Source organism: Dufourea novaeangliae, unplaced genomic scaffold, assembly GCF_001272555.1.
Source record: "Dufourea novaeangliae isolate 0120121106 unplaced genomic scaffold, ASM127255v1 scaffold392, whole genome shotgun sequence".
Taxonomy (NCBI): domain Eukaryota; kingdom Metazoa; phylum Arthropoda; class Insecta; order Hymenoptera; family Halictidae; genus Dufourea; species Dufourea novaeangliae.
The window spans coordinates 16,362-37,139 of record NW_015374267.1 but is presented as its reverse complement, the minus strand read 5'-3'; the positions used below and the strand labels follow the sequence as shown (position 1 = coordinate 37,139).

Genomic DNA, 20,778 nt, shown 5'->3' with positions numbered 1-20,778 from the left:
AGAAACAATAGGATTACGACACTTAAATGTGTTTTTTAGGGAAACGTTTCCGCGACAGAACAGAAAAACTCCTTAGCCCTCTGTATCCTTCTTTTACCGGGGTTCGACTAAAAAGAAGAGGAACACATTTATCATCAATTCATCATCCATATATCGTGTGGAACGTTCGATCATGACGAGGAAGGAAAGTGTCCACCATCGGATGGTCGAGTGTTTATTCGAGTAATTAAATCTACACAACAACCGCGGTTACAAATTGTACACGAAGAGACATACAATTTAAAGGAGCACTGGTTATGGCTGCGATTGATACGTTTTTAAAATAATTATATAATTATATCCGCGTCTCTGTGATGATTGGTCTTTCCACAGGTCCGATTCATTCAGTCCCAGCATGTTTCCAAAGTTCTCTCGACGCGACTTATACAAATATTACATAACTTATGAGATAATGAACTGATTAGCCGTCTATAAAACTAGGACAAACCGAAACTTACCGTATACAAAATGTTCAACGGTGTCAAATTTTCGATTAAGAAACGAGAAAAAGCGGTGTTTATCTTGGGAGAGAAACAAAAATGACGGTGCACAGTCTCTTCGTTTAATTTTGACGCTCTCCAAGAAAACAGTGTGTTGTCAAGAGTTTTTTTCTCGAACAAGTACAACTTCACAACGAATTTTTCTCGGTTTTTATTGATCGAAAGGAACCGAAAATATAATTGACCAGATTGCGATAGCTAAATTAACAAAACAGAGGACTTCGTTTCTTCGCGCAGGCTCGCCTTTTTCTTCCTGAGAGGGGGAGTGGGGAACCACAACACCGTACACACGTTCCCTTATTCTGAACGACAGCGTAGTAGTAATAAGCAGAGCAACGTTAATCAGGAAAAGAAACGGAAATTTACATCGGCTTCGCAGTGGTGTACACATATGTATATGCATGTAACGTGTGCTTGGGTGTATATGTGTGTGTTTGATTGGAAAGATGAAGAGACCAACGGAAAGAAATAAAAAAGATTTAACGGAAGAGAGAAATGAACGTAGAGAAAAAGGCTGCAAGAGATATGGTGGGCCTCTATTTTCTCTTACTCTTGTCCGTGTGCTTCTTAGTGAGAATCGGATGATGGTGGGTCTTTATTCGGCTAGCCTTCAGATGATCGTCGTGGACCGTTCTTGTGTTCTGGTGACCGATCGTCGAGCTGCTGGAATTGTCGGTCCGCGGGCGACTGGTCGATGCCGACTCGTCAAACCTGTGGTGAAAACAGAGAGAGAAACGGTGACGGGAACACGGAAGCTCGGTTGTTCGAAACTGTTAATTCGTGTTTTTTTTTGTTTGCAACTGCCTCGATCGCTCGAGCTAAGAGATCCATAATCCACTGTCATCGAATTGCGCCGGAGTAATCGCTGACTCTATTGTCGTTGCTGTATGGTATGAGAAGAATATGTGTATGGTGTGCATAAAGGAACATGTATTATCATTAGACTGTGGAAATCTATGCAGATACATATTTATAGAAACAGATTCGTATTCATCTTCTGAAAGATTCGATCGCGTTCCAAACAATATGAAAACTTCCACCAGGATTTATTAAACTTTTTAACACACTAAGTTGTGTGTGTGTAATAAATGCATAAATTCCGCAGTCTAATTATTATTTTCTCTCTCTGGATGATCATGTGTGTACATAGATCATGGAGGAGTGTGCTTCGACTTGCGGCACTGAAGTTTACAAAAAGGGAACAGAAACATTGGGACGGAATTCGAACGAAAAGTGGACGAACAAGACGAGAAAGGGTGTGTCATAGAATATAGCCGCGGAGACGACTCGTCGAATAAACGGATCACGCTTTTCTCTCTATATTCTCTCTCTCTCTCTCTCTCTCTCTCTCTCTCTCTCTCTCTCTCTCTCTGTGTGTGTGTGTGTGTGTGTGTGTGTGTGTGTGTGTGTGTGTGTGTGTGTGTGCGCGCGCGTGTGTGTGTGTGCGCGTGTGTGTGTGTGTCAGGTAGATAATAGCAGGAACAACGTCTTTGTAGAATCGTAGAGATATTACTCGCAGACGTGAACGACGACAGGAATATTTCTCAATTTGCTGAGCGTAGATCGGGGCGAGTCTTGGTTTTTTTTGTAGAGATCTGATTTAACTGTACGTTATTGATTGTGGCACGCCGTTCACAGTCTTCGACTTCAGCACATCGTTCTCGTAGGACATTATGATCTCCTTGCCGTTCTCGAAAACCCTGTTGACAAAAATCACACAAATACGTTCTCCAATTAGTTTTGTATTCTCTGTTACAAGCCAGCCACAATGCGCTGCTGTTTCAAAACTGATATTTCGAATATCGATACAATTCGAATGTATCGCCATCTCACTACTCCACTCACTTCTTGGTGGTGATCTTTTTGCCGTTGATGAATCTAGTCGAGGTGCTTGTTTTCTTTACAGCGCCGCCGCCACCGAAACCACCACCGCCGCTGCCGCTGGTCCCGCCGAAGGTCGTGAACGTGTTGAACGAGGTGAAGTGGCCCGGTGCACCTTCGAAAAGGTTGTTGAACGGTGAAAAACCGATGCCAAACGGATCGAGGAAGGACGTACTGATGCTGTTACTGCTTGGATGGCTATGCCTGTGGAATCCTCCATTGAGGTCTTTTGGGACAAATTAATAACACCCCGTTAATCACAACATGTATCTCTCTCGATCAACACAAAAAACGATCTTTATTATTATCACACAGTTAATCACTCGACAAGTTTCTTTTTTTTCTCGGGATCATATTGTATTCGTACGGAAACATTCATTGGTTGCTTTGTTACTCTACAAGGTGTGCACACTTCAATGGAGGTGTGTGTCCTGGTAGTAAATCTTCTGGGGTTTACTTACCACTGGACATTTTGTATAAATCCGCGAAAGGTGCATCGGCGAAGAATTCTCTGAACACTTCCGCTGGATCTCTGAATACGAAGGTGCTGGTGTAGTGTGTATCAAAGTCGTCATGGTGTCGCCTCTTGCCGCCAGGCATTTGAAGACCCTCCTTTCCATACTGATCGTAAACTCGCCTCTTCTTTTCTGTAAGACGTACAAGAAAAATATCATTGCGGTTGTTATTGTCTTTCATGCAACAGGGGAAAGAGAAATGCTCTTTTGCTTGGTATGTTTTAGAATGCTCCAAACTCCAAGAAGCAGGTACTGCAAGGCTTGCCATTTGTTAGTGGAGTAACTGCTGAATGGATCTGTATCTAATGTCAGTCGATGATTCTTCACCGTAACAAGTAAAATCCTTATAGCAGAGAGAACAACTGTGGATATAAACTAGGATACTCCTACACAATTCCTTGAAGTATCATCCAGAACTATATTCGAGTACTATGTACAGGTTAGGTTTCTTCTTATATATTTTGGAAATCTAATTGACTCGTCTAATAATTTTGGAAATATTTTTTCAGATGGAGTTCCAGGGTGTTCCTCTAAGTCGTTCTCTCCTTCTGTGTGTCAGTCAATCAAGCCAATTGTTAGAAGTATGCAGCAAGGTACAGGCAACTATTATTCGCAAATTAAGGGCGCCTCATACACCGTGTGAAAGAGAGAAGCAAACAAAAAAAAATGTGTCTTTTCCATGGAGGAATGACGCGTGGGCGAATGACCATCGGAGAAACTCCATCAGAATCTTCCTTAATCCTCTGTTTGATCGAAACCACATTATCGAAGGCAGTCGTGATTAAAGTGTTCCCGGGGTCAGGAAGAAAAAAAAAGAAAAAAAAAAGAAAGAAGAAACAAACCGATATGGTGAGAATGGATAAAGAAAAACCAAAAAAAAAAAGAGTATAGGTAGATGATAGAAAACAACGTCTGTGGCCACTCTCTCTCAAAGTCTTTCTTTTTTTCTTTGTATGGTACCGAAAAATCGATGGAAAGCAGAGTCAAAGTAATTCCGGCAGGTGAATCCACGGCCGGGCCTCGACGACGCCTTCTGATACAATCGTTGGTCGTAGGTTCGTCTCTTCGCATCTGGACACCGAGCACACACACGGTCATTGAGAGATCGTCCGGAAAAAACAAAGATTTCTGATTGAATTTATTTTTCAGGTCCCACACCACAGCTCGACTCGTCGTCGTCGTCGTTCGTTGTCGTTAATCATCACACACAGCGATGCTCTCTCTCGGCTGAGACCGCACCGTTTAGGTTGCTTCTCTAGTTTCCTGTTTTTTTTTGTCGCGTGACTCTATACAGAGAGAGAGCACAGAAGAATGGCTGACCAAGTTCCGACTACACCCTGGTAATGGTAACTTGTCAAGCGGATGACGTTGAAACAGGAAACTCAAGAATTGAGGACACTATGGGGAGCTGCGAGTCATTCTACTGTACGAACGACCATTATTATTTTTATGGTAGTTTTTAAATTGATATTGTTACAGTTACAGAATATACCCAGGGTGGCCAATTCACGAGCCGCAGGCTCTTTTAGACCCTTACTGAGGCCCCCATATACTTGTACAATATTTTTTTTCACAAACTTGACACATACGACGTAGGGTAAATGTCCCAATTAGTGCCACCTCAAGATTATAGCGTAACTTATTATTAATTCCTATATATTTTAAAAATAGTTTTGTACACTGGATATAGGTGCAGTAGTAAAATTTTGTGAGTATGATTTCGCAATCACTTCCTACTTACGTAGTCGCATTTACAACGCTCAAATTGCACTATCATTTTTCAACATTAATTTTAAAAAGTACCAAGTATATACAAGCACATGTATTTAAAAATGTGCCAATCATTGTTGCTTCGCAGCTCCTCTGTGTACGTGGCCTTGAAACACGACCACCAAATTACAAAACTGATCGATTCCCTGTTCTAGATCTCGGTGGTCGAACTGCTTGATCACGAGTCACGCGTTGCTCGGTCCAAGAATAAGTCGTACTAGTTGGAGACCACCATGTGGAAAGAAAAGGCTCATGCGAAATTCGGCTTTGCTGACAAGCACAGAGGAGGCTCTCCCCCGTCCGTTCATCTCATGTTGGCATCGGGGGTAAGGATCTCCCGCCAAACGACCAAGATGTATCGAATTAACCCTAGAGTGATGCGCGTGTGACGCCTCGCCGATGGAGGAGATCACACTCACACAGAGAGTACCGTCACGAACACAAATCTTGATCACTTAAGAGTAACTACCACCATTTCTTCAACGTATTATCGATTAAGTCTATGTTTTATCTTTAATTTGGTATTGACAAAAATACAGAAATAATAATACAATTAAATTAGAGCTTAACTTCTAAGGTAAGAAGTGCGAAGGGAGGAATTTCTGATGGAATTTCGGACCTAAATCATATGTCTGTATCTCATCCTGAGCCACTGAATTTTACGTATAAATTACAAAATAGTTAATAATTATTACTACCTTTTTCGAAAATAATCTTTATTATAATAAACTTATTGTATGGTTCTGATCAGGAACTTTGTTCGTGACGGTATCGAAGAGAAGGACATCATCATCATAAGGTGGAGCTTACCATCGCAGAGCACTTCGTACGCCTCGGAGATCTCTTTGAACCTCTTGTTCGCTTCTTCCAGGTTCTCCGGGTTCTTGTCCGGATGCCATTTTAATGCCAATTTTCTGTACCTGTGAACCAGAGAGCACATCCAGACTGGTCAATATGAAACACTTATGGGTAGACTGCGGATTTTATAAATGAATTTTTAAACAAAAGTAGAGGTTCGGAAAGTTACGTCAAATTTGTTTTATCAATTAAACGTATTAAAAAATAATAATTACAAATAAAAGCTTATGTGTTTGATCAGTTAATACAAAAATTATGCAATAATGTCAGTGTTATTTCTTAAAGTGTCAGTAATTGGGTCTTTTATCCTATATTTGCATAAACATCCGCAGTCTACTTATGGGATATAATACTTCTGAAAAAATGGGCTCTCCGTGGTGACACGCGTGGAGATGGAGGAAGAGGTTTTGCTTTCTGGCACGATGCCAGAAGTGTCGTTCAAAGTAGGGAACTAAAAATCCATTCATTCAATCCTTCCTCGACACACCGTTTAGAAACTAAATAATCAAGCCTATTTCTCCCAGTACTTCGAATAGTTTTGTCGATTATTGAAAAATAATAAGGGAAATGATTTTATAAAGAGCCTCTATTTCTTATTTCAGGGTGGACGATGGACACTTACGCTTTTTTGATGTCACCGCTGGAGGCGGTTCGTTGCACCTCGAGTACCTTGTAGTAGTCCACCATATCGTTCACACACACTATGCTCTCGGATCTCAGGGCTTAGGCAACCACCTGTCGAACAATGGCGAGAGAACAGTTATCGTAATTAGCGAGCCAATTGGCAGGCACGCTACGACCACAACGAGTCGATAGAACAAACGCGGGAAAAATACTACAAAGAGGCTAGGCCCAGTTTCGTTCGGTTGGCAGAGGCCAGCAGCGCAGACGACGCGCTCCCCCTCTGAGAACTATCTGGCTTGCTTGTTTCGATTGAACATTCGAACTAGTGATGAACGATACAGTATCGATATTTCGAATACCAATACTTTTCAATTCAAATATCGACATTTTCTATTGATATTTAATGTGACGATTAGTGATGGGGTTACATTTCAATTGTATCAATGCGTATCGATACCAATTACCAATAGAAATCAAATGTATCGCCATCACTAATTCGAATCTTCCGAGCCTTTAGCGCCCTTCGTGGTTGTCACATCTGGGTAATCGTGAGTCATCGACAACGTCTTGAATATCGATGTTGTTAAGAACCATGATACAGAGGACTTTGTTTTGCCATTCCCCACAAAGAACAGACAACATGCGTGTGTGATGTCATCCATGCGCTTCGGAGAACTGAAGGGTGACAGAACCTATGTCCGAACGAACTTTCACCGAAAGCTCCGTCGACGAAACTTCTCTGACCCTCACCTGTTGCTTGGAAGACTTCTCGAGGGAGCTTTCAATCATAGACTTCGCGATGAAATTACGACAGGGATTCGACTATAATTAACTAAGGAAGTATACTCGAATATTCTGTATCACAGTGTCACCAGGTATTTCCACAGACACGGAGACCGCCAAAGGTTCTCCCGAAAACACGTTGCACTCCATTCAACGCTTCAGCAAAAAAGACAAAAAGAACTAGTTGCCAGCCCTCCGAAATAGCCCCCGTACACACTATGTAGTAATTCCAGCGAACGTCAGAAATATATTCCACCGGGTTAATTTTACCCTCTGTTTTCAAAATAGTCGCGCGGCATCGCGTATAAATAGCGGAACACTCGTGAATCTCTCGGAGGCTCTCAACTGCGCCGCAATCGAGTGCCCGTGTGTATCAATTGCCATCGAGGGAAAATGGAATTTTTCATTATATCAAATTATTCACTCCGCCAATCTCAAAACTTACACACACCGCCATAACGTGTCTCACATTCACGAAAGAATCTTTCTCAACCATTCACCGATCAGCAAACACCACTAACTTGTTCGCCATATCGTCGCAGTCACCACCTGGCAGAAACGTGAAAACCCATCCAGAAACGACGCATGATCGTGTGGTCCAGCAGGGGAAGCGTACAAACTACACAACACGCGGCGTAGGAACCGGTTGCGCGTTTACTGGCGCAGATCTTTCGCCGATGAGACACAACGGAGGAGGAGCGCCAACGAGCGACTGTGGTCCGACGGTGGAAAACTGAAAGTCAAAGACTGGACTAACCGAAAACGCTAAAGTTAGCTGCGACGGTGTATCGAAAATAGTTCGAAACACGGAGGTGGAGGTCATTACGTTATCCCACCTCAGCCTAGCTCTACGTCTCCCTCTCTCACTCTCGCTAGTGGACAGCAGCAGTAATTTGCTTGCATTCTGCCTCGTTCCATTCCAACGGAACTATAGAATGCATTGAATCACTTGCACCGAAACAATACCTGAATCCTCGAGTGGAAAACATAGTTCACAAGTTCCCTTCCCTCTTGAGAGAAAATCGTCGATATCTAGGATTAAGTAGTGGAACTGAATGATTATAAAGAAGAGGATTCCCCGAATACTTGGAAAGTGATCAGTTCCCAAGATTACTTCTCCAGAATTAATTGAAAGAACTGAATGATTATAATTGTATATATATTTTTTAAGGTTCGTTTCCAAAGCAGAAGATTTATGGCCTGAGGAATCATAATCTGCGTCGAATTCGAAGAAAATCACGATGGATCCTTGACTCATTCTGGAGACTATTACAACCGCAGAAGAACAGACGTCAGGGATTCCTATGTTTCGTCACGATATTTCAGTTCGTTACTGTGTCCGAACTGAACCTGTTCGCGTCGACTCTGTGTTACTGGGTGAACAGGACCTGCTAGGCGAACACCGATCATGTCCATACTCGACACGACACGGATCGGGAACACCTCCGTTCGATCGGGTCGAGGATACGTTCTACCGATGCCGCAATCCGGCTTCCGTCAAGTCCACCGCTCCACTTCCTAACCTCGAAATACTGGCGACACCCCATATAACACGGTTAAAGAATCGTGTAGAATGTACTTTTGTTAGTTTTGTTTGGTATATAAACCAATCTTACCTTCTGTATTTATGTACATACTGGTATAATTTAGTATACATGTAGTAATTTTTTAGGAACCGAACCAATAAGTTATACGGGGTGTACCTTCTTAACTGGAAACGATGGAATATTTCCTAAGTTAGAATATTAGGGATATCTCTCAATATTCTATCGCTATAGTAGGAATATCTCCTAAGTTAGAAGATATTCCATCTTTATTCCACAGTTCCATCATTGTTCCAGAGTTCAAAAAGGACACCATGTATACTAATAGAACTGAACGAAGTTCAGTCGGTCCACGGATTAGGAAGCACTCTGTAGCTTATAATAAATCGGTGCGTTCATTGCGAGGAGGATCGCGAGATCGGTGAGTCACGCAGCTTTCGGAGGTGATTTTGGCTTGCAGCCTACACGCGGCTCTTCGATGTCCCAGGTAAAGGCGCGACGGGAGCACACAGTCATCATCGCGACGTGGGTCGTTGTGGGCGGTTTTCCAACAGTTCTACTATGGGAATCCGTGTGTTGTTCCCCCCGAGACCGTTGTCCTTAACGACATATCTTGGAAAATCGCGAACAAGGGCTTCTCGAGGGATTCCAAGAACCTTCCTGCTCTGAGACGAAAAAAAGGAACAATCGATATCGAATAAGAGGAATAAAGTCAGAAGTATCTTTGGAAGACAGAGTTGGGCAGAACTTTATTCGAATAATGAAAAACCAACGGTACCTAGTAGCGTCATCCTAGCTTAATAATCGTTTGACAAAAGTGTCTACTCATTGAAAAGGAAGTATTATTACAAACATTAGAAATTCTACGTTTAATCGATGAGAAAAATAGCGAAGTTTCATTCTATACTCTTTATCATAGATACCGAACGTGACCAGCTATATGTATACAAGTTGGATAAGTTGGAAGGTCATGGATACGGCCTATGGATAAGCTAGAAATTCAAGGCACTTGGACACCTCGAAATTCTTCCGGTTTCGATCACCAGAGCCCAGGAAACATGCAATGTCAACTTTAAGCAATTTCCCGAAGGAACAGCGTCTGGAAACTAGAGTCTTGTTTTAGTAAGGGTCCACGATCGAAGGCCTTGCGGAAGGTTGAAAATCGCGAGGAGAATTTGAGGTTATGTCTCGCCGTCGCGATCCCTAGAGTATTTCTCGATGATTAATTCCCGCGGTGGCGTGTGCAGAGACACACAGCACACGTATCACGAGCGTGACACTTCCCGTTTGCCAGTACGACGCATCATCATCATCGTCATCTCGCCAGGCGATTTATTTAGTCACGAAACCGCTGGGCGGATTTCTGCCGGAAACCGCGGAAGAAACGCGATGGTCACACAGGCGGGGGCCAACGTCTACAATCGATTAAACAAAACCCGCCAGATACGGTTCCCGAGCGACTTTCTAGGCTCCACCACACACGCAAATACGTGGTTCGCAACGCATAGTGTGGTAATTTGTAAATGTTACATATATAGCTAAACTAAAGTTTCAGACAAAAACGTTTAGTCTTCTTATTCCACAGAACTTTTTTGTTTTCAATTTTTTATTCTAGACTGCTTAAAATTTGGTATAAACAAAGAATATGTACATGTATATGTATCAACTTTTTGTAAAATGAAATCTAACTGGATTGGGATTATACCACACTGTGCGATGTGGTGATTGCGGATCGTGGTGGCTCACCACCGATCAATATGACTAAAACAGTTAGTCACGCCGTATCTGGTTTATCAGCGTCGATAAACGAAGCCTCTTGTGTAACATCCACTCTCTCTCTCACCCAGGGAAACTAACCATTCGTAACTTTCTGTAACCATTAGGAAATTGTTAACCTAGAAATTAATCAGGCGGGGTTAGAGTGAACTGGGGATGTTCGATACCCCTTGAATATTTTATTGCAAAACAGCTATTCAGTTATATAATAAGTAATATAAGATTTTCATTTGACCGCAATTAAGGGTTAATATTCGTACAGACTGGCTGGGACCATTTGGACCCCAGTTGCCCTGTTCATAAGTCTTTCGATACAAGTGCTATGGTCAGTTTAGATTAGACGAAATATTTCGAAATCAGGGCAAAACTGACCCATTGCACGAAGAACTATGGATACCCACGATGATCCAATCGTTTCACAAACGATCCATATAGCGTCCATACGAAGTTTTTTTGTCAAGGAAAATCCAACGAGAACGCGTGGGCGACCAATGTACAGTCTTTAGCGAATTAGTCGCGGAGAGAAAGAGAGACAAACGCGTTTACAAAACTCCCCGACCTACGCAGTAGACCAACGTGTATATGCACGCAAAACTGTTCCAAAAGAATTGGTCCTTCGTCCTTCGATCCCCAAAAATCGACGACAAAGTTCCCTTTCATCGTATTTTTTCCACGAAAACTGTTTAAGGATCATCGAACAATACCTGGTAGATTTAGTTTTCCGCAGAAAAAGAACACGAGAAGGTGGGGGGAAGAAAGGGAGGGACAGAGAGAGAAAATGTGGGCGTCCTTTTGCGCTCTCGCGAGGTGTGTGACGTCAGTTTTACATATTCGGGCAGTGTGAGCGATGTACTTATGTATCGAGGAAAAAGGATTTCGCCCAGTGTGTTTGTGTCCACGACAGAAGGACAACCGCCCCCCTCCAGTATTCTTGTTGGTTTGAAATGAAACGGAATGTTCCTTTGTCGCTTCACGAGTCAGAATTTGGGCCCATTGTTCCTCTTTGTCCCTTTGTCCCATGCACGAACGTCCTATAGATCTATATTTATCGTATTAATTCATCAGCGAGCATGGATCCATCAGTGGACTAGGGATCACACGCGATCGAGTCGAAATGACTCGGAGTAACGCCTCCGAGTTTGTTGGGTTCAGAGCGCGGAGGGACCCAACAGCAGCGATATGCGTCTCTAAAATTAACCATGGCCGTCGAAGCTGTCCTAGACCCTTTCATTGGCCTTTTAACCGACATTTTCTAGCCCCGACCTACCGCAACACGTGTGTGTGTTGCGCATTGTCTTCCTAAAGATATACACGCGGCGTGAGCGTGTGGCACGAAGAACTCTCGGGGTGGATTGAACCGTCGCGGTGGCGCAAAAGGACGGAATTTTGAGTGATTATTGCGCAATGTTGCGCGACATGTGTCCGTAATGACTAGTGGAATCTATTTATACTATACACACACTGTGTACGAAGATTGGGGTGTTTTCAACACCAGAAGACCCATCAATTATCAGATGATTGATATCTGTTTTGTGTGAATCTTTATATAATTAGATGTTCCCTGTTGACGATGTTAATTGCTCGGTGAACACCATTGTTCCTCGCGCATAATCGAACTCCATATAGAAGGAACGTTGACGTTCTGTTTGGTAATGAAAAAACGCTGGCTGTTATGAAATTATCGCAACTCGCACATTGGCTACTGGAGAGCCTTCCAGAGCTGAATCTTATGGAATGATGTTTTAGAAAGTACTACGAACGAACTCGAGCAATTAAGTAATGGGAAACAATTAGAAGTCTTGTAGTCTACTTAGAGATTGATTTTAATGTAGTTCTTGGTGGGATCTGCTGTATTTGACGAACAGTTCAGCTTTCATCTATATTCTACAGCTCGTGTCTTCCCATAAAGGGAACAAGGTCATCATAGAATTCTTTAGTTTCTGCCATAATTAATGATACATAAACCATATGCAAGACTCTGTAATAAGAAATTTTACAGAGTTAGAATATATTTCACAGAATCACAGAAAACTGGGAAACTGATTCTCTGTATGTTAGAATTTAACCTCTGTTTGACTGTTTCTCGGTGAAGAATTGTGATTACACAAGGTAGACAAGAATACCCGTAATTAATGTTATATGTAATGGGTTAATATTTGAGAATGGAAGGTACTTATTCCAAATTGAAAAGAATGTACTCAAGGGTAAGCAAGACAAGAACTACAGAAGCTTTCCAAGGGTCAGAGAGAAACTATTGACCTTTAGAAGTTGCCACCGAAGTATCAATCATTGCATTGTACACTCTGCACAATAAAAATATTCTGCAATACAATGCAATAGAATATTGTTAATCTGTGAACTTTCAGTACTTAAATACACAAGGAATTAATCAACTGCACAACATCCACACATTCAGATAAGACACCAAAGATGACTGTACCACAGCCAGCCAATATATTAATGATTCCAAGAAATTCTCATCAAAACAATAACTCATCCCACAGGAACAGTGTGAATAATCTTTTAGAGTTCCCTTCTATGAACAAAACAATCATTCAGGGACAAAAATTCAACAGCCTCTATGCATCCGAACCCTCGGTAATAACGTGCAAACATAGTACGTTGCGTCCGCAATTTTTCTGATAAGAATCTCAGCATTTTTCGTTCTCCTATTAGCAACCTCAACTCCTCCTACTTAGCAACAATGTTCGAAAACATGATTTACACTAAGTGGAGATGACAAGAGTAGTTTCGTGGAAAGCTTTGTAAAGTTGCTCTCGACGTAACTCGTCGAGAGACCGTTGGAAAAAACGCGTTGTCATAGCTTCTAAGTCCTTTGCCAACCACGAGAATGTCTAATCGCGTGATAACAGAACGACAGAACCGTGCTGTTCATGAAATTTCTATGCGGGACACGTTAGTCATGTTTAAGGACAGTTTCCTCGACGACGCAGTTTCCTGCGAAATATTCCGGAAAAAATCACGGTACAACGAATTTGACTCACCGAAAAGTGGCTCCTGTTTCGTCCACGCCAATTACGCTCGGCAACGAATTTCCCCAGGGAAAAGCGAACACCGTTGTTTTCGTTTCGGATCCAGGACAGACACAGTGAACGAGAAGCGACAATCTCGCGAAAAAGCAGAGAAATGCGACGTGTGATGTGAAGTTGGCGCAAACAAAGCTCTCGCGAGATCCAAGATGTCCGACCGTTTCGATTTTTCTAGAGTACCGTTACCATTAACCCTTTATCGATCGGTTAAATTCAATTTCAACGTGGTTTCAATTCAACCGTGGCTTCTTGAACGATCGCTTTTTAATATTCATACAATTGTCATCGTTACGTCTCTACGTAAAGGCCTGAGCGTGATTCAGAGAGAAAGCCTTTCGAATTCTACCGCAACGTTCGTTCGCGTCTACGAACGAGAGTGGCTAGACTGATAATATCAATTTTCGAAGCAGCTTATCAAATATAATAAGAAGAAATAGCCATTGAGTGAATTATCCGTGATTATTATGCCTGAATACTCATCCGTAACTTGGAAATTTAACGATTTCTTTTGCCAACAATATTTAACACTCCGAAGAATTCACTTTTCACCGTGTCACTATCGAATCTCATACCCGATTCAAACTACCGATCACGAACAAGGTAACGGGGGAGATATGTTATCGATGGGAAGAAACGAACAAGACAACGGGTGTCCACGCGATTAAAAATTCATTTTTACCTTCGAAACGATGCAATCGATAAATCAAATGTGGCGCGCAGTTCAAAGCGTCGGTGGCGCCACCACGGAGCGGCGGGTTGCAATGTTCCTCGGCCGCCCGTCGAGATGGCGTTAGTCGTCGGTTTTGCGCACAGTGGCATGGCAGCTTCCGTTCCGCAGAGTGTTTTCAAAGTGCACAAGTGAACACCGCGGTTTCGTGAGGTCGAGTCGCGCCGGCTGCACCAAGTTCGTTGGAATCAACAACAACGAAGAATCTCGTGTCATCGGTTTTTCTTTTGGTGCGCGCGTTTGTGGGGTCTTGTGTGTATGCGTGTGTGCGTGTGTGTGTGCGTGCGTGGGTGTGTGAGTGTGTGTGGGGGCAGGGAGTGCGACGCCGTGAGGTTGGCGTTTACTCCGTCATACGAACGAACGAACGGTCAAAAAAACCCTACCGTCACGGTTACGACGTGTTTTTGACTCGTGCAGGAGTGATTTTGGTTTGAACTTCCTGCCACTGGGAATGTTGAAGGACTCGCTTCTCGTTCGAGCATCCTGCCAAGAGGTGGGTAAGTTTTACTGTTTCTTATCCCCTCCCCTCTTGTAGATTGTATAGATGTTTCTGTTCCGTCGATCGAGATCACGACAGGATCGAGAAACTGGTTTTTCTCGTGTATCGTCCTGATCTCGAAGGACTCTGAACGGTACTGGCCGAGTAACATTTGCATCATCGCGTTGGACGTGTCCCACGAATGGCGGTGTGCGACTATCGATCCCGATGTCGTCCGGCCAACCGAGGCCGCGTCTTCGTTTCGAGGTCACCGGGACTCGAACCGCCAACCCTCCACTCTCGATCTCGATATCTTCGATCTCCCTTTTCTCGCGAATGTATGTATTTATCTACGTGGGCCCCGATTACACCGGAAGTCCGTCACGATGTATACTATGTATACCTCTATGTAACCAGGAATTGTGTCTAGGATCTACACGATGATCCAAAACGAACTAGGACTGATTTGTCTGTATATCGTCGATAGAGGATTTTCCCTTGGGTCTCGATAGGTTATTTATGGTCCTGCTTCGACTTTATCGGGGTGATTTTGAACCTGAACGATCGTACGATTTTGTAGGGATCTTCGAAACTTTTCTTCCTAGCTCGAAAGTGTATACAGTGAAGCACTTTCGAATTTCACAGAAGAATTCCAGACTCGGAGGAGGATCGAGCCAAGAATTACGTGAATTTTGGCGCATAAGTTATATAAATGACAACACGGAATCATCGTTTGAACTGTGTCCTAATTTTAGAGGGGCCGAATGCAGACGTTCGATCGGAATCGCAACCCGACCACGGAGCCACTTACGATCACCTTGACCGTGATGTGAACCTGGTAATCCGTCCGTGTGTGTCGTAATTTTCAAATCCCATTCCCGCCCCTCGATGTCCAATGGAAGGTGCTGGAGTCACAAGAGGGAGAGAGGGAAGACCCTCCTTTTAAACTAAACACTTCTGTGGCGGTAGGACCAATCTTCAGTTCAATTATTATTTTTCAGCTTGAGAAATGAAGATTAACAACAAATTGATGTAAACAAATTTCCTGTACCCAGTTCCATCTTTAATAGGACTTAATGCTCTCTTATTATTCAATGCACCTTGACTCTCGAAGACCGAGTTGTTGCTTTTCAGTCCACGCCTCTCTTTGGACGCGTGTCGCTTTAGTGGGGAGATAATTAATTTCAATTAATATACTGGCCAGTATAACCCAATCGATTCCCGTTGCCTGAACGAATCCAATTTTAAGATCGAATTACCGGTATGTTTGCCGATCGATACGGACGAGACGCGTGAAATGGGAATGGAAAAAACTGTCGACGACTGCATTAAGGGCACACTTTCATGTAAATATTTTCCTGGATTAAAAAAAAAACTATAATACTTGGAGTAAAAATTCTTGCTGGCATATTTTACATGAAAATGTACTCTTAATTGGCGTGATCGTGGAATTTTCCACGACAAATATTTCGAACAGTTCAGGTCCGCGGCCTTATCAGACGTTAAACAGTTTCTAATCGGTAGAGGACAACAACACGCGATGGAAATTAGTTTGTTCCGGTTTCCTACGTATATTTCTTCACTGGATTGTTACATTACCGATTTTTATTATGTTCTCGAGCCCCCAACGAACACTGTTCTTATCTATCGTCCATGATTTTGCAATTCTCGGTGAGCTTATCGTAGAAAGAACAAGTTCCACTCTGACGAAACAGCTCGGTCCACGAGTCGCTATTGAAAAACTGTGTCCACGACCTTCGTGTTGTTCCCCTTTACTTTATTTCTCTTGGCCCCGAGAGACATTCACGACCAACAGAACCGTGAAATAACGTCGTGTCGACTGATAAGCCCCCAGAGGATCTATACAATTTTCCGATGAATCGATGGTTACGAGCAAACAAACGGTTTCTTCGCGTTGTTTCCACTCGAGGTTACGTATGTAGTTCCGCGAATCACGGCATGTTTCTGTAAACTACTGATATGATCGACGATCGAACGTCTATTTGCGCACCGATTACCGATAATTTCTAACTGGACGTTGTCGTAGCTTGGAGTTCTTGGGAAACAAGCGAAGATAATCGGCGACAACGGATCATCGTGGACAAGATTCCGTGTGTAATTTTAAGTAGAGAAAAAGTTGTGTATCGATTCGGTAGAGAGAATGAAATACTCGACAAGGTCGCCGAGAGTCGACCGCATTGCCGTAGTTAGATGTTCGCTGCGCAAGCTGAATACCTACGTACATATTTCCTTAGATAAGCGTGTTCATGACTGCGTAACGATAACGATTCGGTTTCTTTCACGACGATCTCGTGTCGAGTTGCACATCCTGGCACGTCGCACAGGAGGTTGGCACTTGCAATTTACACATGCTCCTGTTCACAATCGTGTAAGCTTTCATATGAAAGAAAACCCCGATGTCTATTACTTTTAAACAGTTTTTTCATGATTCAAATTTGTATAAACTTTGACTTGATATTATATGACAGTGTAATACAAAATGCATACAGTAAATCATCTGAATACCATGTATACATGAATCACGTGAAAGGAGAAATATCTGTGGATTTCGAAGCCTCGGAGGGTTATCAATTCATAGAAAAATACCGGTCTTTCAAAGTATTAAACTTGAAAAATTGACAAAGTTTCCAAACCACTATGCGTCACTTGCGAACACGATCGATGTATAATCGTCGAGCGAATATTACAATCGCGTTAATAGTTAGCCGAGCAAAAGTCTCGAATTGGCCAGATCGTGGTTATCGACAACCACACGATAAAAGACTGATAATTTCGAAGATATTCGAGTGAATTCGATGTGTTAATCGCGAGCCTTAGATGTCAATGGCCCCAGAGCCGAAAGCACGTTGCGAAATCCGTGAAGACACGATTTACCAGAACGATGTGCGTGGACCTGAAAATATACAGCGAGATTTTCGGGCCGAGCTAATTCTGTGCTCCTCCGAAATTCGGTGAAACCACGAGAGAGAGACGTCATAAGATACTTCCTCCGATTTCACGATGATCAACGTTTTGTCGTAAGAATCCATTTTGGATTCAATTGATAGTGACGGATAAAGATATAACCTGAAAACATTCGATTGCTTTTTGTTAGGTACAGTTGCACTGGAAATTAACCCTAATACGTATGAATCAGATTCACCTATCGTGGGTGAAAAAGTTCCACAGTAGCTTACAAATACAGACTGCTCTTGATTATCGTCAGGCTTGTTCTACACGATTATTGTCCAGGGGGGTTATCAACACCACGGTCCCAACACTTTGTTGCCCCTGCGCTTTTGTGGCTTCGGGCAAAAAAAAACGAATTTATGAGGGTCTGAAGCATTTCCCCCTATAAGATTATTGTCCTGGGGCGGACCAGAGTTCGGGACGATAATCGAGTGGAGTCTGTAGATACGAATTCGCAAGGAAAAAGTACACAAAGCCGCGTACGATTATTTCATTACACAAGACAGAAGTCTAAGAATAAATATTCAAGTGGGTATTAAAATACCCACGTTACGTATCCTATGGTTAAGGGAACACTGTATCGATCGATGTCTCGTTAAAAATGTGGGACAGTAATCGAAGTCTAGAGCCGAATTTATACCAGGATCAGTATAAATACTTGCTCCATGTCCCCCTCTTACTCTCTATGCGCAAGACACAGCCGCGTATTATTACGTTTACGTTGGATACGTGCCTAAAGGCGCTACTTCATATCTCGACTTCGACGCTGGTGAATTTCAGTCGCAATTTCGCCCACCTCCCCCCTATGATAACCACCGCGCAGTCCTTTCCGGAAGGTATACACGTTCCGAGTGCACACCGTGTCTGTGCCGCTTTTGCGGTGCGAAACCGCACCGCGTGCCGTTTGACGGTAACCCAGTTCTCTTGGTAACGATAGGTCCAAACGTGTTTGGACCTCATTCGATCGAAAGAGAAGTTTGGACAGTCTATATAGAGAGCGTTTGGTCGTGATTAAGGAAGCCAAACATCTTTCGAACCGTCCAAACACTTTTTAAAGAGTTCAAAGACTTCAAACCCGTTGTCGACCGGGCGTTTGAACTGCTTCGAACGTTTGAAAAATGTCTGGTCACCTCGCCGCGAGTAAACTCTGTTTGGACAGTCCAGACGTGTCGTCACGATCAAACTCGGTTTGGGCAGTTCAAACGTTTCGTCACAATTTCTATTTGCATAGCCCCAAATATCTCGTCAGGTGTCCAAACATGTATCAAATAGTTTGATCACCCGTGCAGTGGTTCTTAGGACCGTGTCTCCGCTCGGTCGGTCTCGTCAGAGGATCGAGGACTCTCACCTTGACCCACGTGGGGTATGCGCGTCATAATTTTCTTCTTGTATGTTTGTTTTTTTATTTTCGAAATAACGAGAGATTTCCGCACGACTCGAGCCCGATCCCGACTGTGTTCCCTTCGCATTGACCCAATTCCGCGGGCGTGTACGCGAGGCCTGGATACGGATATTATTATCTCAGCGACGCCATTATTCTCCGGTTGAACCCATACGATATTCTGCGTTTCACGAGGCTTGCTTCGAGGGATCACGATTTGTTTTTCGATAACGGCCAGGAGAAACATTAACAGGTGAATTATTAAAGACCCTAACTGATAATACGCGATGCTTGCGTCTGAAAAGAAATGAATAATCGGTGAAGGCGATTTGCTCATGCGGTGCCTACGGGATAAATCATCAATTTAGAGATGGCGTGAACTGTTACTTGTAAATCACGAGTGATTCTCTGTCACGGTGATTTTTCACAGTGATTCGTGATTTTATCGTGATCGTTTCTGATTGGTGTGGAGAACATAACAGTTCTTTGCACGCTTCATATAACCTGTGTACATTTTATATTAACGACATTAAAAAAAAATGCAAGTTACATGGTATAAGGTAAAGGAATAATGAGGAAAAATGAAGGATAATGAATAAATTTACGATATATGTTGTATCATTATGGCAAGTCATTCTTTTATAATCTCTTTTTCTTTCTACTGATTTTAAAAAACGCACATATTAATGTAATTCATTTGACTAATATATACAGAGTGATCCAGAAGTCACGTAACCCATATAGTGAATTATTTAAAATGAATTCTCGTCCAGCAGTTTAGTGTTATCATTTAGGCCTGAGTATTTTGTTGGATCGGAGTTGTTGGCCTAGCTGCAGTTATAAATCTGGGTTACCATCGGGAGATTTCGTAGCCCACGGATGCAGTGTCGTGTCTCGGTCCCAGAATCAGGTCGAACGCGTCCGGAATCCGTTGTAGAACCGATTCGACCACCGCAGTGTATGTACAGCGGTGTCTGGCTGCCGGATCTTGAAGCTTCTCCGCTGTAAACGGTGTTCACGTTGGTTGATTCAACGAAAAACGTTGTCACAGTGCTCAAACTAGAAATGGTAATTCACGCTCGTTCCCATTCCTTTCAATTTTATATCGAATCGATCAAAAAAAGTGAACACCGTGTAAACTCGCCTTAACCCAGTCATCGTTGTATACAGTTTTTGCTCTCCAAGCTCACTTTTCGTGGATCAAAATCACCCGTTTGCAAGTAAAATTCACCCTTTGGTAAATCAAGTATTTCTATAGAGTTAGTTTTAAAATTGTTTTACTTCAGCTTTCGGAATAATGAATAAAATCAAACGTAAATTTATCGTAAAGAAATTCAAAATTTTATTGTTCGTAACACAAAGGTGTACATAAAACATTCATGTAATAGTAATGCACAAATTTATTTTGTATGGGATTTATATTTGAAAACTGTAGATATTTAATAAATGAGAGTTCTACTATGAATTCCTATCTAAGCGTTGCTTACACAAATAACAGTAGATATCACCTACTCAAATTATCACAAGGGCAATTAGATCGTTGATTGTTGGACGGATAATTTATGATAAGTTGTGATTCGTAATTTCCCGTTTTGTAGGCATCTTTCTAAAATGTTCCTCCATTACTCTTTTATGTCAAATATTGCAGAAGGTTGGATATGATTTCGAAAAAGTTGAATTTGGAGTGGAAAAACCGTATTACAGACGCTCCAATGAACAAGACAGTACCTATGGTCGAGCTAGAGTGGTCCCGTGATTGATCTGGAGTTGAACTATCGATTTTGGCGGTCCAAACAGCTCGAGATCCAGGGATCTCTGTTGTTCAGAGGCGATTCTTGGCTTCCTGTAACACGGTTCCCTTTGGCGAGCAGAGCGGGTCGGG

The 20,778-nt window shown here is 42.6% G+C and overlaps 1 protein-coding gene across 4 annotated transcripts; it reads right to left on the bottom strand.

Moving 5' to 3' along the window:
* Positions 1-693: 693 nt before the first annotated feature.
* On the bottom strand, positions 694-13,447 carry LOC107192670 (dnaJ homolog subfamily B member 6-like). 4 transcript variants are annotated; one of them, XM_015581986.1, is made up of 8 exons: positions 13,296-13,447; positions 6,186-6,298; positions 5,516-5,625; positions 3,896-4,006; positions 2,882-3,067; positions 2,385-2,646; positions 2,150-2,239; positions 694-1,250 (listed from the first exon to the last, which is right to left on the bottom strand). In XM_015581986.1, exons 2-8 carry the CDS (start codon positions 6,248-6,250, stop codon positions 1,076-1,078), a joined length of 999 nt encoding a protein of 332 aa, XP_015437472.1. In that variant the 5' UTR covers positions 6,251-6,298; positions 13,296-13,447; the 3' UTR covers positions 694-1,075. The 4 variants fall into 4 exon arrangements, with proteins under 4 accessions (XP_015437472.1, XP_015437473.1, XP_015437474.1 ...); XM_015581987.1 differs by lacking the exon at positions 13,296-13,447 and adding an exon at positions 7,492-7,571; XM_015581988.1 differs by lacking the exon at positions 13,296-13,447 and adding an exon at positions 7,416-7,434.
* Positions 13,448-20,778: the final 7,331 nt, after the last annotated feature.